At 51.5% G+C, this 19,329-nt stretch overlaps 1 protein-coding gene across 3 annotated transcripts in view; it reads left to right on the top strand.

Moving 5' to 3' along the window:
- Positions 1–19,329, top strand: part of TTC7B (tetratricopeptide repeat domain 7B) — a 336,037-nt gene that overhangs the window by 29,677 nt on the left and 287,031 nt on the right. For all 3 annotated transcript variants that reach the window (XM_029597785.1, XM_029597787.1, XM_029597786.1), the window contains exon 4: positions 7,262–7,392. In XM_029597785.1, coding sequence (XP_029453645.1) covers positions 7,262–7,392 — 131 coding nt within the window. The remainder of the gene's footprint in view (positions 1–7,261; positions 7,393–19,329) is intronic.

Genomic DNA, 19,329 nt, shown 5'->3' with positions numbered 1-19,329 from the left:
CGCAGGAGGGGTGAGAAGGGCCTGGGAACGGTGTCCCTGACAGCCGCCATGTTGTGTCAGAAATCAGATACAAAAAATAAGCCTACAGAGGCTCTGCCCTATGGAATGACGATGCTTTTCAGGAAGGGCTTCTTGCCTCGCTCCCTTTTTCTCTTGCCGTCGGTTCCTCCAGGAAAATGTTATTTTGTTGTTGGTTTTTTTTTTCTCAATTTAAATTTCATTGAACCATTATAAGTAGGGTCCTTTGTTTTTAGTTTAACCTGATTTTCAACGATAAAATTCCCAGACTTTTCCCACAGGTGACAGTCGGGTCAAGCCGATATTCACTCTGATTTTAGGCTGATTAAAAAGCTGTTCCAGAGCTGCTGGAAGCCAGTGCGGGTCAAACCACATGCTGTGTTTCAGGTCCCAGTCCCTACCAGTGAAAGCGCTCACCCTCCAGTGCCGCCCATGCTGTGTTTCAGGTCCCAGTCCCTACCAGTGAAAGCGCTCACCCTCCAGTGCTGCCCATGCTGTGTTTCAGGTCCCAGTCCCTACCAGTGGAAGCGCTCACCCTCCAGTGCTGCCCATGCTGTGTTTCAGGTCCCAGTCCCTACCAGTGAAAGCGCTCACCCTCCAGTGCCGCCCATGCTGTGTTTCAGGTCCCAGTCCCTACCAGTGGAAGCGCTCACCCTCCAGTGCCGCCCATGCTGTGTTTCAGGTCCCAGTCCCTACCAGTGGAAGCGCTCACCCTCCAGTGCCGCCCATGCTGTGTTTCAGGTCCCAGTCCCTACCAGTGAAAGCGCTCACCCTCCAGTGCCGCCCATGCTGTGTTTCAGGTCCCAGTCCCTACCAGTGGAAGCGCTCACCCTCCAGTGCTGCCCATTCTGTGTTTCAGGTCCCAGTCCCTACCAGTGGAAGCGCTCACCCTCCAGTGCCGCCCATGCTGTGTTTCAGGTCCCAGTCCCTACCAGTGGAAGCGCCCACCCTCCAGTGCCGCCCATGCTGTGTTTCAGGTCCCAGTCCCTACCAGTGGAAGCGCCCACCCTCCAGTGCCGCCCATGCTGTGTTTCAGGTCCCACTCCCTACCAGTGGAAGCGCTCACCCTCCAGTGCCGCCCATGCTGTGTTTCAGGTCCCACTCCCTACCAGTGGAAGCGCTCACCCTCCAGTGCCTCCCATGCTGTGTTTCAGGTCCCAGTCCCTACCAGTGGAAGCGCCCACCCTCCAGTGCTGCCCATGCTGTGTTTCAGGTCCCACTCCCTACCAGTGGAAGCGCTCACCCTCCAGTGCTGCCCATGCTGTGTTTCAGGTCCCACTCCCTACCAGTGGAAGCGCTCACCCTCCAGTGCCGCCCATGCTGTGTTTCAGGTCCCACTCCCTACCAGTGGAAGCGCTCACCCTCCAGTGCCGCCCATGCTGTGTTTCAGGTCCCAGTCCCTACCGGTGGACGCGCTCACCCTCCAGTGCCGCCCATGCTGTGTTTCAGGTCCCACTCCCTACCAGTGGAAGCGCTCACCCTCCAGTGCCGCCCATGCTGTGTTTCAGGTCCCACTCCCTACCAGTGGAAGCGCTCACCCTCCAGTGCCACCCATGCTGTGTTTCAGGTCCCACTCCCTACCAGTGGAAGCGCTCACCCTCCAGTGCCGCCCATGCTGTGTTTCAGGTCCCAGTCCCTACCGGTGGACGCGCTCACCCTCCAGTGCCGCCCATGCTGTGTTTCAGGTCCCACTCCCTACCAGTGGAAGTGCTCACCCTCCAGTGCCGCCCATGCTGTGTTTCAGGTCCCAGTCCCTACCAGTGGAAGCGCTCACCCTCCAGTGCCGCCCATGCTGTGTTTCAGGTCCCAGTCCCTACCAGTGGAAGCGCCCACCCTCCAGTGCCGCCCATGCTGTGTTTCAGGTCCCACTCCCTACCAGTGAAAGCGCTCACCCTCCAGTGCCGCCCATGCTGTGTTTCAGGTCCCACTCCCTACCAGTGGAAGCGCCCACCCTCCAGTGCCGCCCATGCTGTGTTTCAGGTCCCACTCCCTACCAGTGGAAGCGCTCACCCTCCAGTGCCGCCCATGCTGTGTTTCAGGTCCCACTCCCTACCAGTGGAAGCGCTCACCCTCCAGTGCCGCCCATGCTGTGTTTCAGGTCCCACTCCCTACCAGTGGAAGCGCCCACCCTCCAGTGCCGCCCATGCTGTGTTTCAGGTCCCACTCCCTACCAGTGAAAGCGCTCACCCTCCAGTGCCGCCCATGCTGTGTTTCAGGTCCCACTCCCTACCAGTGGAAGCGCTCACCCTCCAGTGCCGCCCATGCTGTGTTTCAGGTCCCACTCCCTACCAGTGGAAGCGCTCACCCTCCAGTGCCGCCCATGCTGTGTTTCAGGTCCCAGTCCCTACCGGTGGACGCGCTCACCCTCCAGTGCCGCCCATGCTGTGTTTCAGGTCCCACTCCCTACCAGTGGAAGCGCTCACCCTCCAGTGCCGCCCATGCTGTGTTTCAGGTCCCACTCCCTACCAGTGGAAGCGCTCACCCTCCAGTGCCACCCATGCTGTGTTTCAGGTCCCACTCCCTACCAGTGGAAGCGCTCACCCTCCAGTGCTGCCCATGCTGTGTTTCAGGTCCCACTCCCTACCAGTGGAAGCGCTCACCCTCCAGTGCCGCCCATGCTGTGTTTCAGGTCCCAGTCCCTACCGGTGGACGCGCTCACCCTCCAGTGCCGCCCATGCTGTGTTTCAGGTCCCACTCCCTACCAGTGGAAGTGCTCACCCTCCAGTGCCGCCCATGCTGTGTTTCAGGTCCCAGTCCCTACCAGTGGAAGCGCTCACCCTCCAGTGCCGCCCATGCTGTGTTTCAGGTCCCAGTCCCTACCAGTGGAAGCGCCCACCCTCCAGTGCCGCCCATGCTGTGTTTCAGGTCCCACTCCCTACCAGTGAAAGCGCTCACCCTCCAGTGCCGCCCATGCTGTGTTTCAGGTCCCACTCCCTACCAGTGGAAGCGCCCACCCTCCAGTGCCGCCCATGCTGTGTTTCAGGTCCCACTCCCTACCAGTGGAAGCGCTCACCCTCCAGTGCCGCCCATGCTGTGTTTCAGGTCCCACTCCCTACCAGTGGAAGCGCTCACCCTCCAGTGCCGCCCATGCTGTGTTTCAGGTCCCAGTCCCTACCAGTGGAAGCGCCCACCCTCCAGTGCTGCCCATGCTGTGTTTCAGGTCCCAGTCCCTACCAGTGGAAGCGCCCACCCTCCAGTGCCGCCCATGCTGTGTTTCAGGTCCCACTCCCTACCAGTGAAAGCGCTCACCCTCCAGTGCCGCCCATGCTGTGTTTCAGGTCCCACTCCCTACCAGTGAAAGCGCTCACCCTCCAGTGCCGCCCATGCTGTGTTTCAGGTCCCACTCCCTACCAGTGGAAGCGCTCACCCTCCAGTGCCGCCCATGCTGTGTTTCAGGTCCCACTCCCTACCAGTGGAAGCGCTCACCCTCCAGTGCCGCCCATGCTGTGTTTCAGGTCCCAGTCCCTACCAGTGGAAGCGCCCACCCTCCAGTGCTGCCCATGCTGTGTTTCAGGTCCCAGTCCCTACCAGTGAAAGCGCTCACCCTCCAGTGCCGCCCATGCTGTGTTTCAGGTCCCACTCCCTACCAGTGAAAGCGCTCACCCTCCAGTGCCGCCCATGCTGTGTTTCAGGTCCCACTCCCTACCAGTGAAAGCGCTCACCCTCCAGTGCCGCCCATGCTGTGTTTCAGGTCCCACTCCCTACCAGTGAAAGCGCTCACCCTCCAGTGCCGCCCATGCTGTGTTTCAGGTCCCAGTCCCTACCAGTGGAAGCGCCCACCCTCCAGTGCTGCCCATGCTGTGTTTCAGGTCCCAGTCCCTACCAGTGGAAGCGCCCACCCTCCAGTGCTGCCCATGCTGTGTTTCAGGTCCCAGTCCCTACCAGTGGAAGCGCTCACCCTCCAGTGCCGCCCATGCTGTGTTTCAGGTCCCAGTCCCTACCAGTGAAAGCGCTCACCCTCCAGTGCCGCCCATGCTGTGTTTCAGGTCCCAGTCCCTACCAGTGAAAGCGCTCACCCTCCAGTGCTGCCCATGCTGTGTTTCAGGTCCCACTCCCTACCAGTGGAAGCGCCCACCCTCCAGTGCCGCCCATGCTGTGTTTCAGGTCCCACTCCCTACCAGTGAAAGCGCTCACCCTCCAGTGCCGCCCATGCTGTGTTTCAGGTCCCACTCCCTACCAGTGAAAGCGCTCACCCTCCAGTGCCGCCCATGCTGTGTTTCAGGTCCCAGTCCCTACCGGTGGACGCGCTCACCCTCCAGTGCCGCCCATGCTGTGTTTCAGGTCCCACTCCCTACCAGTGAAAGCGCTCACCCTCCAGTGCCGTCCATTCTGTGTTTCAGGTCCCACTCCCTACCAGTGAAAGCGCTCACCCTCCAGTGCAGTCCATGCTGTGTTTCAGGTCCCACTCCCTACCAGTGGAAGCGCCCACCCTCCAGTGCTGCCCATGCTGTGTTTCAGGTCCCAGTCCCTACCAGTGAAAGCGCTCACCCTCCAGTGCCGCCCATGCCGTGTTTCAGGTCCCAGTCCCTACCAGTGGAGGCGCTCACCCTCCAGTGCCGCCCATGCTGTGTTTCAGGTCCCACTCCCTACCAGTGAAAGCGCTCACCCTCCAGTGCCGCCCATGCTGTGTTTCAGGTCCCAGTCCCTACCAGTGAAAGCGCTCACCCTCCAGTGCCGCCCATGCTGTGTTTCAGGTCCCAGTCCCTACCAGTGGAAGCGCTCACCCTCCAGTGCCGCCCATGCTGTGTTTCAGGTCCCAGTCCCTACCGGTGGACGCGCTCACCCTCCAGTGCCGCCCATGCTGTGTTTCAGGTCCCAGTCCCTACCAGTGGAAGCGCTCACCCTCCAGTGCCGCCCATGCTGTGTTTCAGGTCCCAGTCCCTACCGGTGGACGCGCTCACCCTCCAGTGCCGCCCATGCTGTGTTTCAGGACTCCCACCCCCAAGCAGCCAAAGTGCCTGCTGTCTGGTGCCATGAATGTGTTTGAAGCAGGCCCTGTCCAGCAGGAGCACTTCCCTGCAGGCTCCTTGGCCCTGCAGAGTGCAGGAGCGTCAGTAAGCTGCTGCTGAGGGAGAGAGGAGAAGCCTGGAGCCACCACCAGTAAAGATGAATGGTGTTTGCAATCTGTATGGGGTGGGGGGAGATTCTCGATGGGGAAGGAGGAGAGAGAGAGGGGCTTGATAGGCAGGGGATGGGGTAGAGATGGGGATGCCATGTGTAGATAGGTGGGAGAATCTACTAATGTTGTTTTATTGTCCTGGCTTCTGTCCACCAAAATAAAGGAAAATGTCAAAGATAATACATGACTTATAAATTGCATTTCTATGGCATATTTAACATTTAGTCTCCATCCATTTGACTTAGATAGCCATAATAATAATAATGATGATAATAATACTATGTAGTTATGTAGTATTATTCTTTTTCCCACTACACCTGCTTTTTGAAGGAACAGTTTGTCAGTCGGTGTTAAATGTTGGTCCGGTGTAGTAAATACACCAAAAAGCCAGAGGTTTGGTAGAAGAGGTAGTGTAGTCTGCAGCATCTGTGCACAAGTAATTCGTATTTGGTCCCAAAATTGAGTTATATGTGTGCAATCCCAGAAACAATGATAAAAAGTGCCGACTGCTACTCCACACTTAGTGCACATATTCGTAGAATTTATCCACGTCTGGTGGGTGCGTGGCGGAGCAACATAAATTTGCCATAGAAATTTATATTGGGTCTCTCGTAGGATGATATTTTCAGATATCTCTGATATGGTAGAAAATAGTTTTTGGAAGAGGGGCTGGGATAATGTAAATAGAGGCCACTCCTTCCATTTTTTATAGATTCTGTCTAGTTGTGATAATGAGGCCTGTGATTTCAGTACTCCAGAAAGGTAGGAGATTGTAGTCTTTTGTGGGCTTTTTGCAAATAGGGAGTTTAAAATTTTATGGGATTGGGTGATATCATGAGGTGTGAAATTTAGGCTTTGCAGAAAATGTCTGACTTGCACAAATGCATATGTGTCAGAGGGTAGGATGGCAAAGTCTCTCTGTAGGTCTGTAAAATCATAAGGTCGACCGGTTACTGGTTCGAACATTTGGTATATGTAGGTTAGGCCTTTCTTATGCCATCTTTGAAAGCTACCGGTTTCTAAGCCGGGTAAGAATAGAGGATGTCTCGTTATTGTTAACAGTGGAGTTAATCGCGACGAAAGTTGAACTTGTGTACATATAGCTGCCCAGGCTTTCCTACAGGTTGATAGTAACATGTGTTGTTTTATTGGTGCCGGAATCAAGGAATAGTCAAATTGCAGAAGAGAGTTTGGTGATGAGACTCCCAACCATTCCATATGAGTTCTTAATTATTGTATTTTATTGTGTTTGTCATCTGTGTGGCAATATTATTTTTGTTAGTATGGTTTATTATGATTGATTTATATTTCTTGATTATATTTGATTTATGAGGACTGGTGATGTTTTTCTTTTTTCATTGTCACACTGCATACAGAGTCTGGCTTGTTGTGGTTTCCAGATCAGTTTGTTTTCACATTTCTGTTTATACTTCATGGTCTTTTTATTCTATATTTGATGAGGGTTTGTCTATGTACTGCATCTGGACTGAGGTGAGGTATTCTGGTAATGTGTAGTTTCTGTGTATGGATCTATAGCAGCTTGGCTAATAGGAGGTGTAGTGGGGTTTTAAGGCCTGGTGTAATATTTGCCTTTTCTTTCAAAGGTAAGGTTGTAACTGTTTTAAGTACTGGCACTTAGTGCTGTTTTGATATGGGAGGTGTAGAATATTGTAATTCTAATTCCCTGTACGTACCCGGATCAGTCCAGACACCTGGGTTTTGCCTCCCCTTCAGCTAAAACGTACATGGTGAAGTGATATTTTTAATTAAGAAGACTAAACTTTGAATGTTGTTTTTGTGTAAAATTTGTTATTATAAAATGCAGAATGTTTAATTGTTTGTGGAGTGGGCTGGGGGTGTGGACAGTGTTGAGCTCTGGGGGCTAGGGCCCGAGGCTGCAGAGTTTGCGTAGAGCACCTAATACCCTTGAAACGGCTCTGCATTCACCCCCTTTCTGTGAGCGGTTCATGATTGAACCAGGCTTCAAACCAGACCATCTTAATTTTAATTACATTTTGCACAGGGGTACAAAAGTCTTTTATCTCCAGGCATGTGGAGGTTGGTCAGAAATGAGCAAAACCTTTAAGCGTTCCTATTTTAATACTCTCTATTTTTTATTTCTAGGCCTCTGTCTGGAGAAACTGCCCCGTTCTTCCTCCGAAAATAACCTGAATGTGGACCGCGAGCAGGAGATCATCACGTGCTATGAGAAGGCTGGCGACATCGTGCTGCTGTATCTCCAGGAGATGGAACGGGTAAGCCAGAGTGAGAGGCTCTCTTCGTATGATCCTGTTGGCCGTGTCGTGAAATTTCAGTCCGGGTAATGGCCATTCTGCCCTCTTGTTGGTGACATCATCAGGGTTCTGTGTATTCCCACCGCACTGTGATGTCATCAGCTTGGTTTGGTTGAGTATGTGGGGGAGGGGGAGGGCGTTTGACCTGGTGGTTTCTTCTTTTTCTTCCTGCTTAGTCAGAATCAAGCTGGCACCACGAGCCTTCATTTGCAGCTACCTGTTGATTTTTCCCCTATTTTAATAGACCCCCCCCCCACATTCGATACCTAGTCTGATCATTGCAGCGTAAGTCCTGGGCCAGGGTGCCAAGCACCAGGGATCCTGCCAGAACCTGCGATCATGGGTCCTGTATCCAGCCACGAGGGGGGTCACCCTTAAGCTATAACCTGCCTTATCCATAACTCAAGCTGCCCTAGGTTATTAAGGACCCAGCCTGGGGATTGCACAAGGAACGTTTTGCTTGGCAGTGTGCAGCGCTTGCCACTGAGGTACTGGGCCTGCCCTGGTGGTATGGTTTCATTATTCTCAAATTTACAAGGGTGATTTGAAAACCAGCTGGGTGTGCAGTATTACAGAAGGGCCCAGCTGATACAGAGGTGTTCCTCTCTGTATCGCTGTTACTTCATTTCGCATACAACTGGCCCTTGTTGTCTGTGGCAGGGGGTTCTTAACCCAGTCCTCAGGACCCCCTTAACCAGCCAGGTTTTCAGGATCTCCACAATGAATATGCATAAGATAGAGTTGCACCCACTGTCTCTGTTGTATGCAAATCTCCGTCATTCATATTCATTCTGGAAGCCCTGAAAGCCTGGCTGGTCAGGTGTGTTCCGAGGCCTGGGTTGAGAGCCACTGGTCTACATTGTCCTAAGTGACATCCCTGACCATATGTACGAGTTTGCTGACCAGTGCTGGTGGTGCTGCTCGGGGGATGCAGAGACATTGGTTGAGACGCTTGCAGTGATGTGCACTTGATAACACTCGATAACCGGTCCATGGAAGCTCTTCCTCCTTATCACCCAGTTCTTCAGGAGATTGAGCAGCATCACTTAAGCCTTTAAAGTTGTGAAATGTACGGAGGTTTGAAAGAAGGAGAGCGAGTGTACAGGGCAGCAGGTGAGAACGGGGCGGTCAGTGGCGGATGCAGTGCGGGGTCGGCCCCTTGGCTAGCAGTGGCGGAAGGACCACCTTTGATTTTTGGACTTAGCTGCAGCTCTTCGAGCCACTCCCTACTCCCGGGAGGAAAGGGATCAACACCTACTGGCAGTTTTAGGAGGGGCCTTTGCACCAGGTCCCAAAGAGAACTGCATAATAATGGCAACAACTCTATAGATAAGAAAAGTAAAAGGAAGCTAATATGGTTCTTTAAAGAGGTGACTGGAAAAACTAAGGCAAAAAAAATCTAGTATTCAAATCTCAAAAAGATGAACAGAGGCAAGGATATCTGGAAAAGCTTGGAAAGAGGAAAGAAACCAGAATGGCAACAGCACAATTGGAAGAAAGGAATGCTACAAAGATAAAGCGAAGTGACAAAACATTTTGCAATGATGTCAGAGAAAGGAGGAAGGCCAGAGGCGGCATTGAAAGATTGAGAGGTGACGAGGAGCAATATAAGGCAAGATGGACAATGAAAAATCAGAAATTCCAATCAAATACTTTTGTTTGGTGTTCACTGAAGAGGACCTTAGAGAAAGACCTCTGCTGTTTAGCCAGGGTACGCATGGGAGTGTGGTGGCTACCACACCATTTATGAAGCAAGAGGGTTTGTGTGGACTTAGTAAAACTGAAAAATGGAGAAGGCCATGGGGCCGGATGAGATGCATCCTGTGACACAAAAGGAGCTCAGAGAGGCGGTGGCAGGTCCTAAGGCGGCTGTGGTTCTCTTTCACAAAAGTGGGAGCAGAGAGGCAGTTGGAAACTACAAGCCAGTTGGCACTACCTTGGAGCTGGGACAATTAATAGCGATTCTGCTGAAGGAATCTATCTACAATTTTATTTATTTAATTTTTTTTTATTATCTATTTATTGAATTTTCATACATTTTTACAGAACACACTGTTCAGAATTTATGGCATTTAAAATAGTAGGGGAAAAAGAGAATTAAATGTAAGTAAAAAGAAATAAACATACTATATGATATACATTAACATCCCCTCTATTTAGCCCACCTTATAAGAAATAGGGGAGACAAATATAGATAAAGAGCAGAATCAAAAGAAATTGTTACACATTTATTATACATCATAATGCTTCTGAGTTAACCTGTGCATGTATATCCATAGTCCTACTTCCCCCTGAAGCTAACTGGAATGAGAATTAAGGTACACACGTAACTGATCCGGTTCTTTGAATTTATACCTAGAATTTTTATATAGAATTAAACAATGACATGGAAACCGGAGCAAAAACTTTGCCCCCCTTGCCAAAACTTCCCCCCACATTTCCAAGAATTTTTTCCTTCTTAACTGCGTTAACTTAGTAACATCAGGGAAAATTTTAATCGGGTGTCCATAGAATTTCTGAGCTTGGTTCCGAAAGAACATCTTCAGAATTAAATCTCTTTCAACTGATGAATCTACTTGGACAAAAAGAGTGGCTCTCTCCTTTACCACCAGCTCAAAAGATTTCTCCAATATATTTGGAATCCTCCACTTCCTCCTTCTGGTCAAGCTGATCCTTCATTTTGTCTGGCTGGGGAATATAATATAATTTTTTTAAATTTTTGGCAAGTCCTGTTCCGCTATTTTCAATATATTGATGAAATAACATCTAAGTAACTCTCGATGAGACAACAAGCACATTTTAGGAAAATTTAAAATTCTTATATTATTTCTCCTTATGAGGTTTTCCAAATTTTCCATCTTGGTCATTTGAATGTTCTCTGATTTAATCAAATTTATTTGGATTTTTTTCCATTTCAATGACTCTGTTTTCCAAACCAGAGGTTAATGATTCATTTTTTTCCAATCTTTTTTCTAAGACATGGCTCTGCTCAATACTCTCTTTAACCATAGTAGTAGTCAAAGAGGCAATCGATTTTTTCCATTGCAGAAATAGCATTCAATATATGTCCCAAAGTCACATTGGAAGTTATGGAGTGTGAAGATTCACATACAACACGTATTCTTTTTTCCTTTCTCATTTCAGGCTTAAGAAAACTGTTACCTTCACAGGCTTTCTGTGGCGCTTCAACGGGTGGATCCCTGGAGCTAGGTGACTCTAAGCTCACCGAGGAGATAGGGACTTCCTCCCTTCCTCACCTGGAAGGCTGGTTTTCCTTCCAATAGAGCCGAGATGTTCACATCGGGTTCCAGTTTCTTTAGCGGCGCTTCTGGGGTCTTAGGCGCGCCGGGGCTCAGCGATGTTTCTGTGGCCAGGGGGGGTCTCAATGGCTGCTCTCCGTTGACTCCTCTAGCGGCCCCTCCCTCCGGCTGTAACTGCACCAGGCCAGTGAAAACCTCCTCGATCCGTGGTTGCCGAGTGGATTGAATCGGCGTTGAGGCAATCTCTTTAATTTTCGCTTTTTGTTTTGTGGGTGGCATAATGCCACAGTCTGAAGAAGAAAATTCTATGTTAGGAAATTATAAAGCGAGGAAGAAAACCAAACAGCCATGGAACTCGATTTTTTGCTGCTCACTCCTCGGCAGCCATTTTGTCTCTCGAATCTATCTACAATTTAATGGGTTGCAGGTACCAAGGCAGCGTGGTTTTACTAGAGGAAGATCAGATTTGTTTGACATGATTGATTTTTTTTTTGATTGGGTGACAAGATAATTTGATCAGAGTCATGCCCTGGATGTGGTTTACTGGGATTTTGGCAAAGCTTTTGATACTGTCCCACATAAGAGACTCATGAATAAATTGAGAAATTTGGGAGTGGGTCCCAAAGTGATGGATTGGACATGAAACTGGTTGACTAACCGATGACAGAGGGTAGTGGTAAATGGAAGTCACTCCGAGGAGAGAATTCTGAACAGTGGAAGGCCTCAGAGATCGGTTCTGGGTCTGGTTCTGTTCCGTATTTTTGTAAGAGATATTGCAAAAGGATAGGCGCAAAGTTTCTCTTTTTGTGGATGATGCTAAGATCTGGACCACCTGAAGGAGTAAGGACAATGAGATGTGATCTTAGAAAGCTTGAGGAGGGGTTAGTTGCGTGGCAGTTAAGATTCAGTGCCAAAAATTGCAGAGTCGTACATTTGCGGTGCAAAAATTCAAAGGAGCTGTAGCTGATGAGGGATGAGAGACTGAGGAGCATGGAGCAGAAAAAAGACCTCGGGATGATAGCAGCTGATGATCTGAAGGTAGCAAAGCAGTGTGAGGGGGCAGTGACTGGGGCTAGAAGGATGCTGGGCTGCATAGCGCGAGGTGAACCAGCAGGAAAAAGGAGGTGATAATGCCCATGTACAGGTCCATGGTGGGGCCTCCCCTGGAATACTGTATTCAGTTCTGGAGGCCACATCTCAAAAAAGATAGAGATAGGCAGCCCAGCTGGTACCCGACCGGGTCTGCCCAGAAGACACATGAGCTGCCTTATGTCAAGGAAAGAAGGGGAGACAGGATCCCAGATGTCATTACTGTATTGCACCACGCCTTGTAGCAAGATCCTGTAGCAGAGATGCTGGCAGCTTACGTTTTCTTGCCCTGCACCTGTTAGAGATGTCTTTAGAGAGAATAAAAGCTATAATTCTGCAGAAAAGTAATGTTAACAAAAAGGAGTCAAAGTGGCAAAGGAATATTCTCTGTGCCACGCAAGTTTGAAAATCCCTCTCTGGCACGTCTGCAGCAAAGAGCTGCATGTGTTGGTTGTGTAGGATTAAATGGTCAGTTTTCTCAGTGGAGAGAGGTAAACAGTGGAGTGCCTCAGGGATCTGTACTGGGACCGGTGCTTTTTAATATATTTATAAATGATCTGAAAAGGGGAACAAGGAGTGAGGTGATTAAATTTGCAGATGACAGAAAATTATTTAGCATTGTTAAATCACAAGCAGATTGTGATAAATTGCAGGAGACCTTGCTCAACTGGAAGATCGGGCGTCCAAATGGCAGATGAAACTTAATACGGACAAGTGCAAGGTGATGCACAAAGGGAAAAATAACTCATATTATATTTACACGATTTTAGGTTCCCTATTAGGAGTTACCACCCAGGAAAAAGATCTAGTTGTCATAGTGGATAACACATTGAAATCGTCAGCTCAGTGTGCTGCGGCAGTCAAAAAAGCAAACAATGTTAGAATTATTAGGAAGGGAATGGTGAATAAAATGCAAAATGTCATAATGCCTCTATCGCTCCATGGTGAGACCGCACCTTGAATTCTGTGTACAATTCTGGTCGCCGCATCTCAAAAAAGATATAATTGCGATGGAGAAGGTACAGAGAAGGGCAACCAAAATGATAAAGGGGATGGAACAGCTCCCTTATGAGGAAAGACTAAAGAGGTTAGGACTTTTCAGCTTGGAGAAGAGACGGCTGAGGGGGGATATGATAGAGGTCTTTAAGATCATGAGAGGTCTTGAATGAGTAAATGTTTCAGATAATACAGGGAGTAGGAGGCACGTCATGAAGTTAGCATGTAGCACATTTAAAATAAATCAGAGAAAATTCTTTTTCACTCAACGCACAATTAAGCTGTGGAATAAATTGCCAGAGGATGTGGTTAGTGCAGTTAGTGTAGCTGGGTTTAAAAGAGGTTTGGACAAGTTCCTGGAGGAAACGTTCATTAACTGGTATTAATGAAACTGACTTAGGGAATAGCCACTGCAGATTATGGGCATCAGTAGCATGGGATCTATTTAATGTTTGGGTCCTTGCATCCTGGAGACAGGATGCTGGGATTGATGGACCCTCGGTCTGACCCAGTCTGGCACCTTCTTCTGTTCGTTTGCTCCCTTGAGCTGAAATCCAGCTCTCTCGCTGCTCCTGGGCCCTGGTTTTTTGCTGGGAGCCTCTTTGGAGTATTTAGAACCGAAAGGGAAGGTCCGTCCCCCATGAGGCGTGGCAGTGAGCGCTGAGTGGCAGATATAAATACTCAGGAGGCAGGCAGGGGGGTTCTCCGCAGGGATCAATGACTTAGCAAGGTGCTGACAGGTGCTGTGGGAATCCAGTGACGCAGCAGCCTCCCTAGCCAGGAAGCTCTGCTATTTCAGATGGGTAAGGAAATTGCTTCCTGAGTAATTTATTTGTTGGAAGGGAGAGAGAGCAGGTCAGGCAGTGCGATGAAAGCAGGGAGCAGCCGGCGGCAGTAGTTTGTGCGGGTGCACTTTCCTCTCTGCTCTCGTGTCCCTTGTTTAGCTGGGATGTGATTTCATGTGTATTTATATCTGTCAGCTCACTGGCATCAAACTCAGAGTAATTAACAAATAGCAGGGATGGTTCATATAGCAACCACAGAATGATGGATTCCTGTTCTAAGAACCAGATCCAGATAACACTGTTTTTACCAGGAAAATGTTCTCAGAATAGTGGCATCCACCAAGAAATGTTATGTCATAATTCTGTTTCTTTTCTACAGCTCCTTTATAGGCATTTCTCAGACTGCAAAATATGTCTGCTTCACAGTTCTCTGCCCCAGAGAGCTTACAGTCTTAGGTTTGACCATGAGGGGCTTAAGGCTGAGAGCAGCTCTGGGTTTGAAGCTCAGCGCTCTAAGCCCTACACTAGTGCTCTTCACTGCATGGCCCACAAGCCAGTGGTGGCTCTCACCAACCCCCGAGTGCATCTCCCAATTGCATTTTCTAAAACACTGGAGGTGCAGGCCGAAAGGAGGAGGAGACAGCAGGGGGCCAGGGGAAGACGAGGCGGTGCAGCAGCGCCGTCCTTGACCTGTGGCCTAGCCCAGGAAGGGAGTAGGAAGGTTTTGTGGGCCTAGCTCCAGCCCCATTGGATCCCCTCAGGAGGAGGAGAACCGTTACCTGCTGCCAGCCACTGAGATGCTCTGAGAGAGAGACTGCTATGAACATGGCTGGAGTGTTCAGAGACAGACTGATGAGAACAGGGATGTGGGGGGAGGTTTGAAAGAGCGAGAAAGAGACTGGTGGGAGAGGGTTTGAGAGAGAGACTGGTGGGACAGGGTGGGAGAGGGTTTGAGAGAGAGACTGGTGGGACAGGGAGGGAGAGGGTTTGAAAGAGAGACTGGTGGGACAGGGTGGGAGAGGGTTTGAGAGAGAGACTGGTGGGACAGGGTGGGAGAGGGTTTGAGAGAGAGAGACTGGTGGGACAGGGAGGGAGAGGGTTTGAGAGAGAGACTGGTGGGACAGGGAGGGAGAGGGTTTGAGAGAGAGACTGGTGGGACAGGGTGGGAGAAGGTTTGAGAGAGAGAGAGAGAGACTGGTGGGACAGGGTGGGAGGGTGCTTGAGAGAGAGACTGGTGATACAGGATGGGAGAGAGTTTGAGAGAGAGAGACTGGTGGGAGAGGGTTTGAGAGAGACTGGTGAGACAGGGTGGGAGGGGGCTTGAGAGAGAGACTGGTGGGACAGGGTGGGAGGGTGCTTGAGAGAGAGACTGGTGGGACAGGATGGGAGAGGGTTTGAGAGAGAGAGACTGGTGGGACAGGATGGGAGAGGGTTTGAGAGCGAGACTGGTGGGACAGGGTGGGAGAGGGTTTGAGAGAGAGAGACTGGTGGGACAGGGTGGGAGAGGGTTTGAGAGAGAGAGAGACTGGTGGGACAGGGTGGGAGGGGGCTTGAGAGACAGAGACTGGTGGGACAGGGTGGGAGAGGGTTTGAGAGAGAGAGACTGGTGGGACAGGGTGGGAGAGGGTTTGAGAGAGAGAGACTGGTGGGACAGGATGGGAGAGGGTTTGAGAGAGACTGGTGGGACAGGGTGGGAGGGGGCTTGAGAGAGAGAGAGACTGGTGGGACAGGGTGGGAGAGGGTTTGAGAGAGAGAGACTGGTGGAACAGGGTGGGAGAGGGTTTGAGAGAGAGAGACTGGTGGGACAGGGTGGGAGGGGGCTTGAGAGACAGAAACTGGTGGGACAGGGTGGGAGAGGGTTTGAGAGACAGAGACTGGTGGGACAGGGTGGGAGAGGGTTTGAGAGAGAGAGACTGGTGGGACAGGGTGGGAGAGGGTTTGAGAGAGAGACTGGTGGGACAGGGTGGGAGGGGGCTTGAGAGACAGAGACTGGTGGGACAGGGTGGGAGAGGGTTTGAGAGAGAGACTGGTGGGACAGGGTGGGAGAGGGTTTGAGAGGGTTTGAGAGAGAGAGACTGGTGGGACAGGGTGGGAGAGGGTTGAGAGAGAGACTGGTGGGACAGGGTGGGAGGGGGCTTGAGAGAGAGACTGGTGGGACAGGGTGGGACAGGGTGGGAGGGGGCTTGAGAGACAGAGACTGGTGGGACAGGGTGGGAGGGGGCTTGAGAGAGAGAGACTGGTGGGACAGGGTGGGAGAGGGTTTGAGAGAGACTGGTGGGACAGGGTGGGAGGGGGCTTGAGAGAGAGAGACTGGTGGGACAGGGTGGGAGAGGGTTTGAGAGAGAGAGACTGGTGGGACAGGGTGGGAGAGGGTTTGAGAGAGAGAGAGACTGGTGGGACAGGGTGGGAGGGGGCTTGAGAGAGAGACTGGTGGGACAGGGTGGGACAGGGTTGGAGAGGGTTTGAGAAAGAGAGACTGGTGGGACAGGGTGGGAGAGGGTTTGAGAGAGAGACTGGTGGGACAGCGTGGGAGGGGGCTTGAGAGAGGGACTGGTGGGACAGGGTGGGAGAGTGTTTGAGAGAGAGAGAGACTCGTGGGACAGGGTGGGAGGGGGCTTGAGAGAGAGACTGGTGGGACAGGTGGGAGAGGGTTTGAGAGAGAGAGACTGGTGGGACAGGATGGGAGAGGGTTTGAGAGAGACTGGTGAGACAGGGTGGGAGGGGGCTTGAGAGAGAGACTGGTGGGACAGGGTGGGAGGGGGTTTGAGAGAGAGACTGGTGGGACAGGGTGGGAGAGGGTTTGAGAGAGAGAGACTGGTGGGACAGGGTGGGAGGGGGCTTGAGAGACAGAGACTGGTGGGACAGGGTGGGAGAGGGTTTGAGAGAGAGAGACTGGTGGGACAGGGTGGGAGGGGGCTTGAGAGACAGAGACTGGTGGGACAGGGTGGGAGAGGGTTTGAGAGAGAGAGACTGGTGGGACAGGGTGGGAGAGGGTTTGAGAGAGAGAGACTGGTGGGACAGGGTGGGAGGAAGTTTAAAAGAGGCTGGTGGGAGAGAGTGGGAGGGGGTTTTAGAAAGATTAGTGGAACAGGGTGAGAATGGAAAGAGATTGATGGAAGAGAGTGAGGATGGATTTGAGACAGAGAATGGTAGCACAGGGTGGGTTGGCAGTATAAGAGCGAGCGAGTCTGGTAGTTCAAGCTGAAGGGGATTTGAGAGAGGCGGTGAGATGGGGTAGGGAATTGAGAATGATAGAGATTGGGACAGGAGGTGTTGAGAAAAACTGGTGGGAGAGTTTGGAGGGGACTGAGTGAGAGAATGGTGGAACAGGTTGGTGGGGTGGGGTTTGAGAGAGACTGGTGGGAGAGAGTTTGGTGGAGTTTGAGAGAGAGTGGTAGAATATGTTGGGGGAATTGAAAGAGAGAGACAGGTGGGGGCACGATAGCGGGATTGATAGAGAACGGTAGGACAGGGCGATCGATGGTGGGGGGGGATCGAGTGGAGGAGGATGGGGTGGGTTTGAGAGAGAGAGAGAATGGCTGGAGACAGGGTGGGGGGGGTTGAAAGAGAGACTGGTGGGGGACAGGTGCTGCAGCGTGGGGGTCATTGGTCTGTGCCATTCGGCAGTCTCATTGTCTTTCAAATTCTTGGTTTGGTTTGTTTTTAGCAACGTGGCCCCTGCTTGAAAGTAAGTGAAGAAGAGCTCTGTCCTGCGTGGGTGGAGAGTGCACGGTTATGGAGGAGTCTCTTTCCTCTTTCCAGTCTCTTTCCCAGAGTTAGGACGCACATGGGTGCAAAGGTGGCCGTTCCTGGCGCTCCTCATGCACCACGAAGCTCCGAGTAACGTACAGCGTCCTTCCTCGCCTGCAGCTCTGCTGCCCACGACTCTCTCTCTCCCTCCCCCTTCCCTTCTGTGACGCCTTGCACCTTCCTCACACCTGCCTGTGTCCCTCTTCCTCCCGGCTTTTCTTCCCGGCCGCGGTAGGGCGCTCTCTCTCACCCGTCTTCCTTCCCTCCGGCGTGGGCCTGCAGCGCGCGCGCGATGCCGTAGGGAGCAGGGCAGCAGGAAGTGCTTTTTCTGCCCTGACCGCAGGAGGAGGCGGGGGGGGGGAGGGGGCAGCAGTGCCGGCGGGGAGTGCTTCGTGTAGCTCCGTCGTGCTACCGGCAAGCCTCTCGCGTTTTCCGTCGCCTTTGGGCCCCGGATGCATGAACACAAATCTGTCTGCAGGGCCTCGGATCCTTGCAACGCTTAATAATCGGAGAAAGCGCCCAACGGAAACTCCCAGCCCGGCCTCCCGGGTGCACAATTAACGTGCAGAAGCCAAGCAAGAACATGGCCCCTAGCCGGGGCCTTAATTAAACTTCTCTATTGTCTTTTTAAGGATAATTAACCTTGCTTTTTAGACAGCAACAGAGACGCAGTGCAAGAAAGACAAAAGCATGCACGGGCAGCGCTTCCAGCACGAGCTGAATTCTCTCTCTCTCTTCCTGCTGGTGTCCTTGGCTCATCCGCCTTTCACGCAGGCTGCTGGGAAGAACTGGTAGTTATTTTATTTTCTGAGCATGTAGCCCATTTTTCCGGGGAATGGCATAAAATAAATCAAACGGTAACCTCGGGAAGATGTCCCGAGAGTGACTTCCGTGCTCTGTCCCTTGATCCTCCCTCTGCGGGCAGCGCAGCGGGGCTGAGACTCCCTCTGTGTCTCTTCGGGTTACTCGGATTTCCTCCCCCTGTCTCAGCTTTTTCAATGCTCAGAATGAATGGATGTTTGGAGGCTCTGCCATCTCTTATTAGCTCAATAAAAAATAAATTGCGGCTAAGATGCTGCTGCTCATGAGCTGTCGGAGTCTCGTGGATCCTTTCTTCAGATCGGCCGGGGCTGCCTGTGAGGCCCCGAATACCATCACCTGGTATTTCTGCTAATCCAAGAAAGTATATTACTACCTTCAAAGTATCCTGTTTGGATTCTTCTTTTGAATAAATTACAATTTTTTTGACTGGCAATTTCCTCCTTTAACTTTGGGCTTTCAGCTCAGTCAGGACCAGGGCTGACAATTCTGCGCCGAAAGCTTTCAATCACAGTGGGATTGGTCCCCATTTGAACCATGCATGATTCCAGTTAGAAGCCAGTATTCCTGCTCTCTGAGTTTGGTATTTAAGCAACGTCCCCCCCCCTCTACCAGAAGGCTGTGAACGCTGCCTCCCAAGGAGCCAGGAACTGGTGTTGGAAGTTGAACTCGGATCTCCGCTGTGACAGTGCACAGCACGGCCGCTGAGCTGGCCCGGCTTCTTAGAAATGTAGCTGTGGAGTGAAGTTATCGCTTCTATGCGTGACCTTCACCTTGGGGGGGGGGGGGGGGGTGGCTTCCTTTCCGTAGAGCAGCTGAGGGACCCGGGCCCGTTGCATTCAGAATGCACAGCTGGAATCCCGCAGGAGACTGGAAGTGGGGGGACCTCTTATCTCTGACTCTGAAAGAAAAGACAGAAGGGAACTTGAGGAGTACCAAGAGAGCCCACAGCAAAATAAGTGCCTATACCCTCGGCTCAGATCTGGCCCCTCCATCGCTTCCATATGAGGACTGGATTTAATCAAGCCAAGGAGCTTTCTCTTCCCACCCCATTGGTTCTCTTTTCACTCCCTACTGGGCCCTGTTATAGTCCCCGAGTAACTTTTTTTTTGGTCAAACTCGGTGCAAAGGCAGATGCGAGCGCGGCACTTGGCCCTTAGAAGTATTCCGCAACTGAAACGAAGCATTCCAGCGCTGCG

This window comes from Rhinatrema bivittatum, chromosome 4, assembly GCF_901001135.1.
Source record: "Rhinatrema bivittatum chromosome 4, aRhiBiv1.1, whole genome shotgun sequence".
Classification (NCBI taxonomy): domain Eukaryota; kingdom Metazoa; phylum Chordata; class Amphibia; order Gymnophiona; family Rhinatrematidae; genus Rhinatrema; species Rhinatrema bivittatum.
Note: the sequence above shows the minus strand (reverse complement) of the source record. Positions and strands in the feature narration are given on the sequence as shown.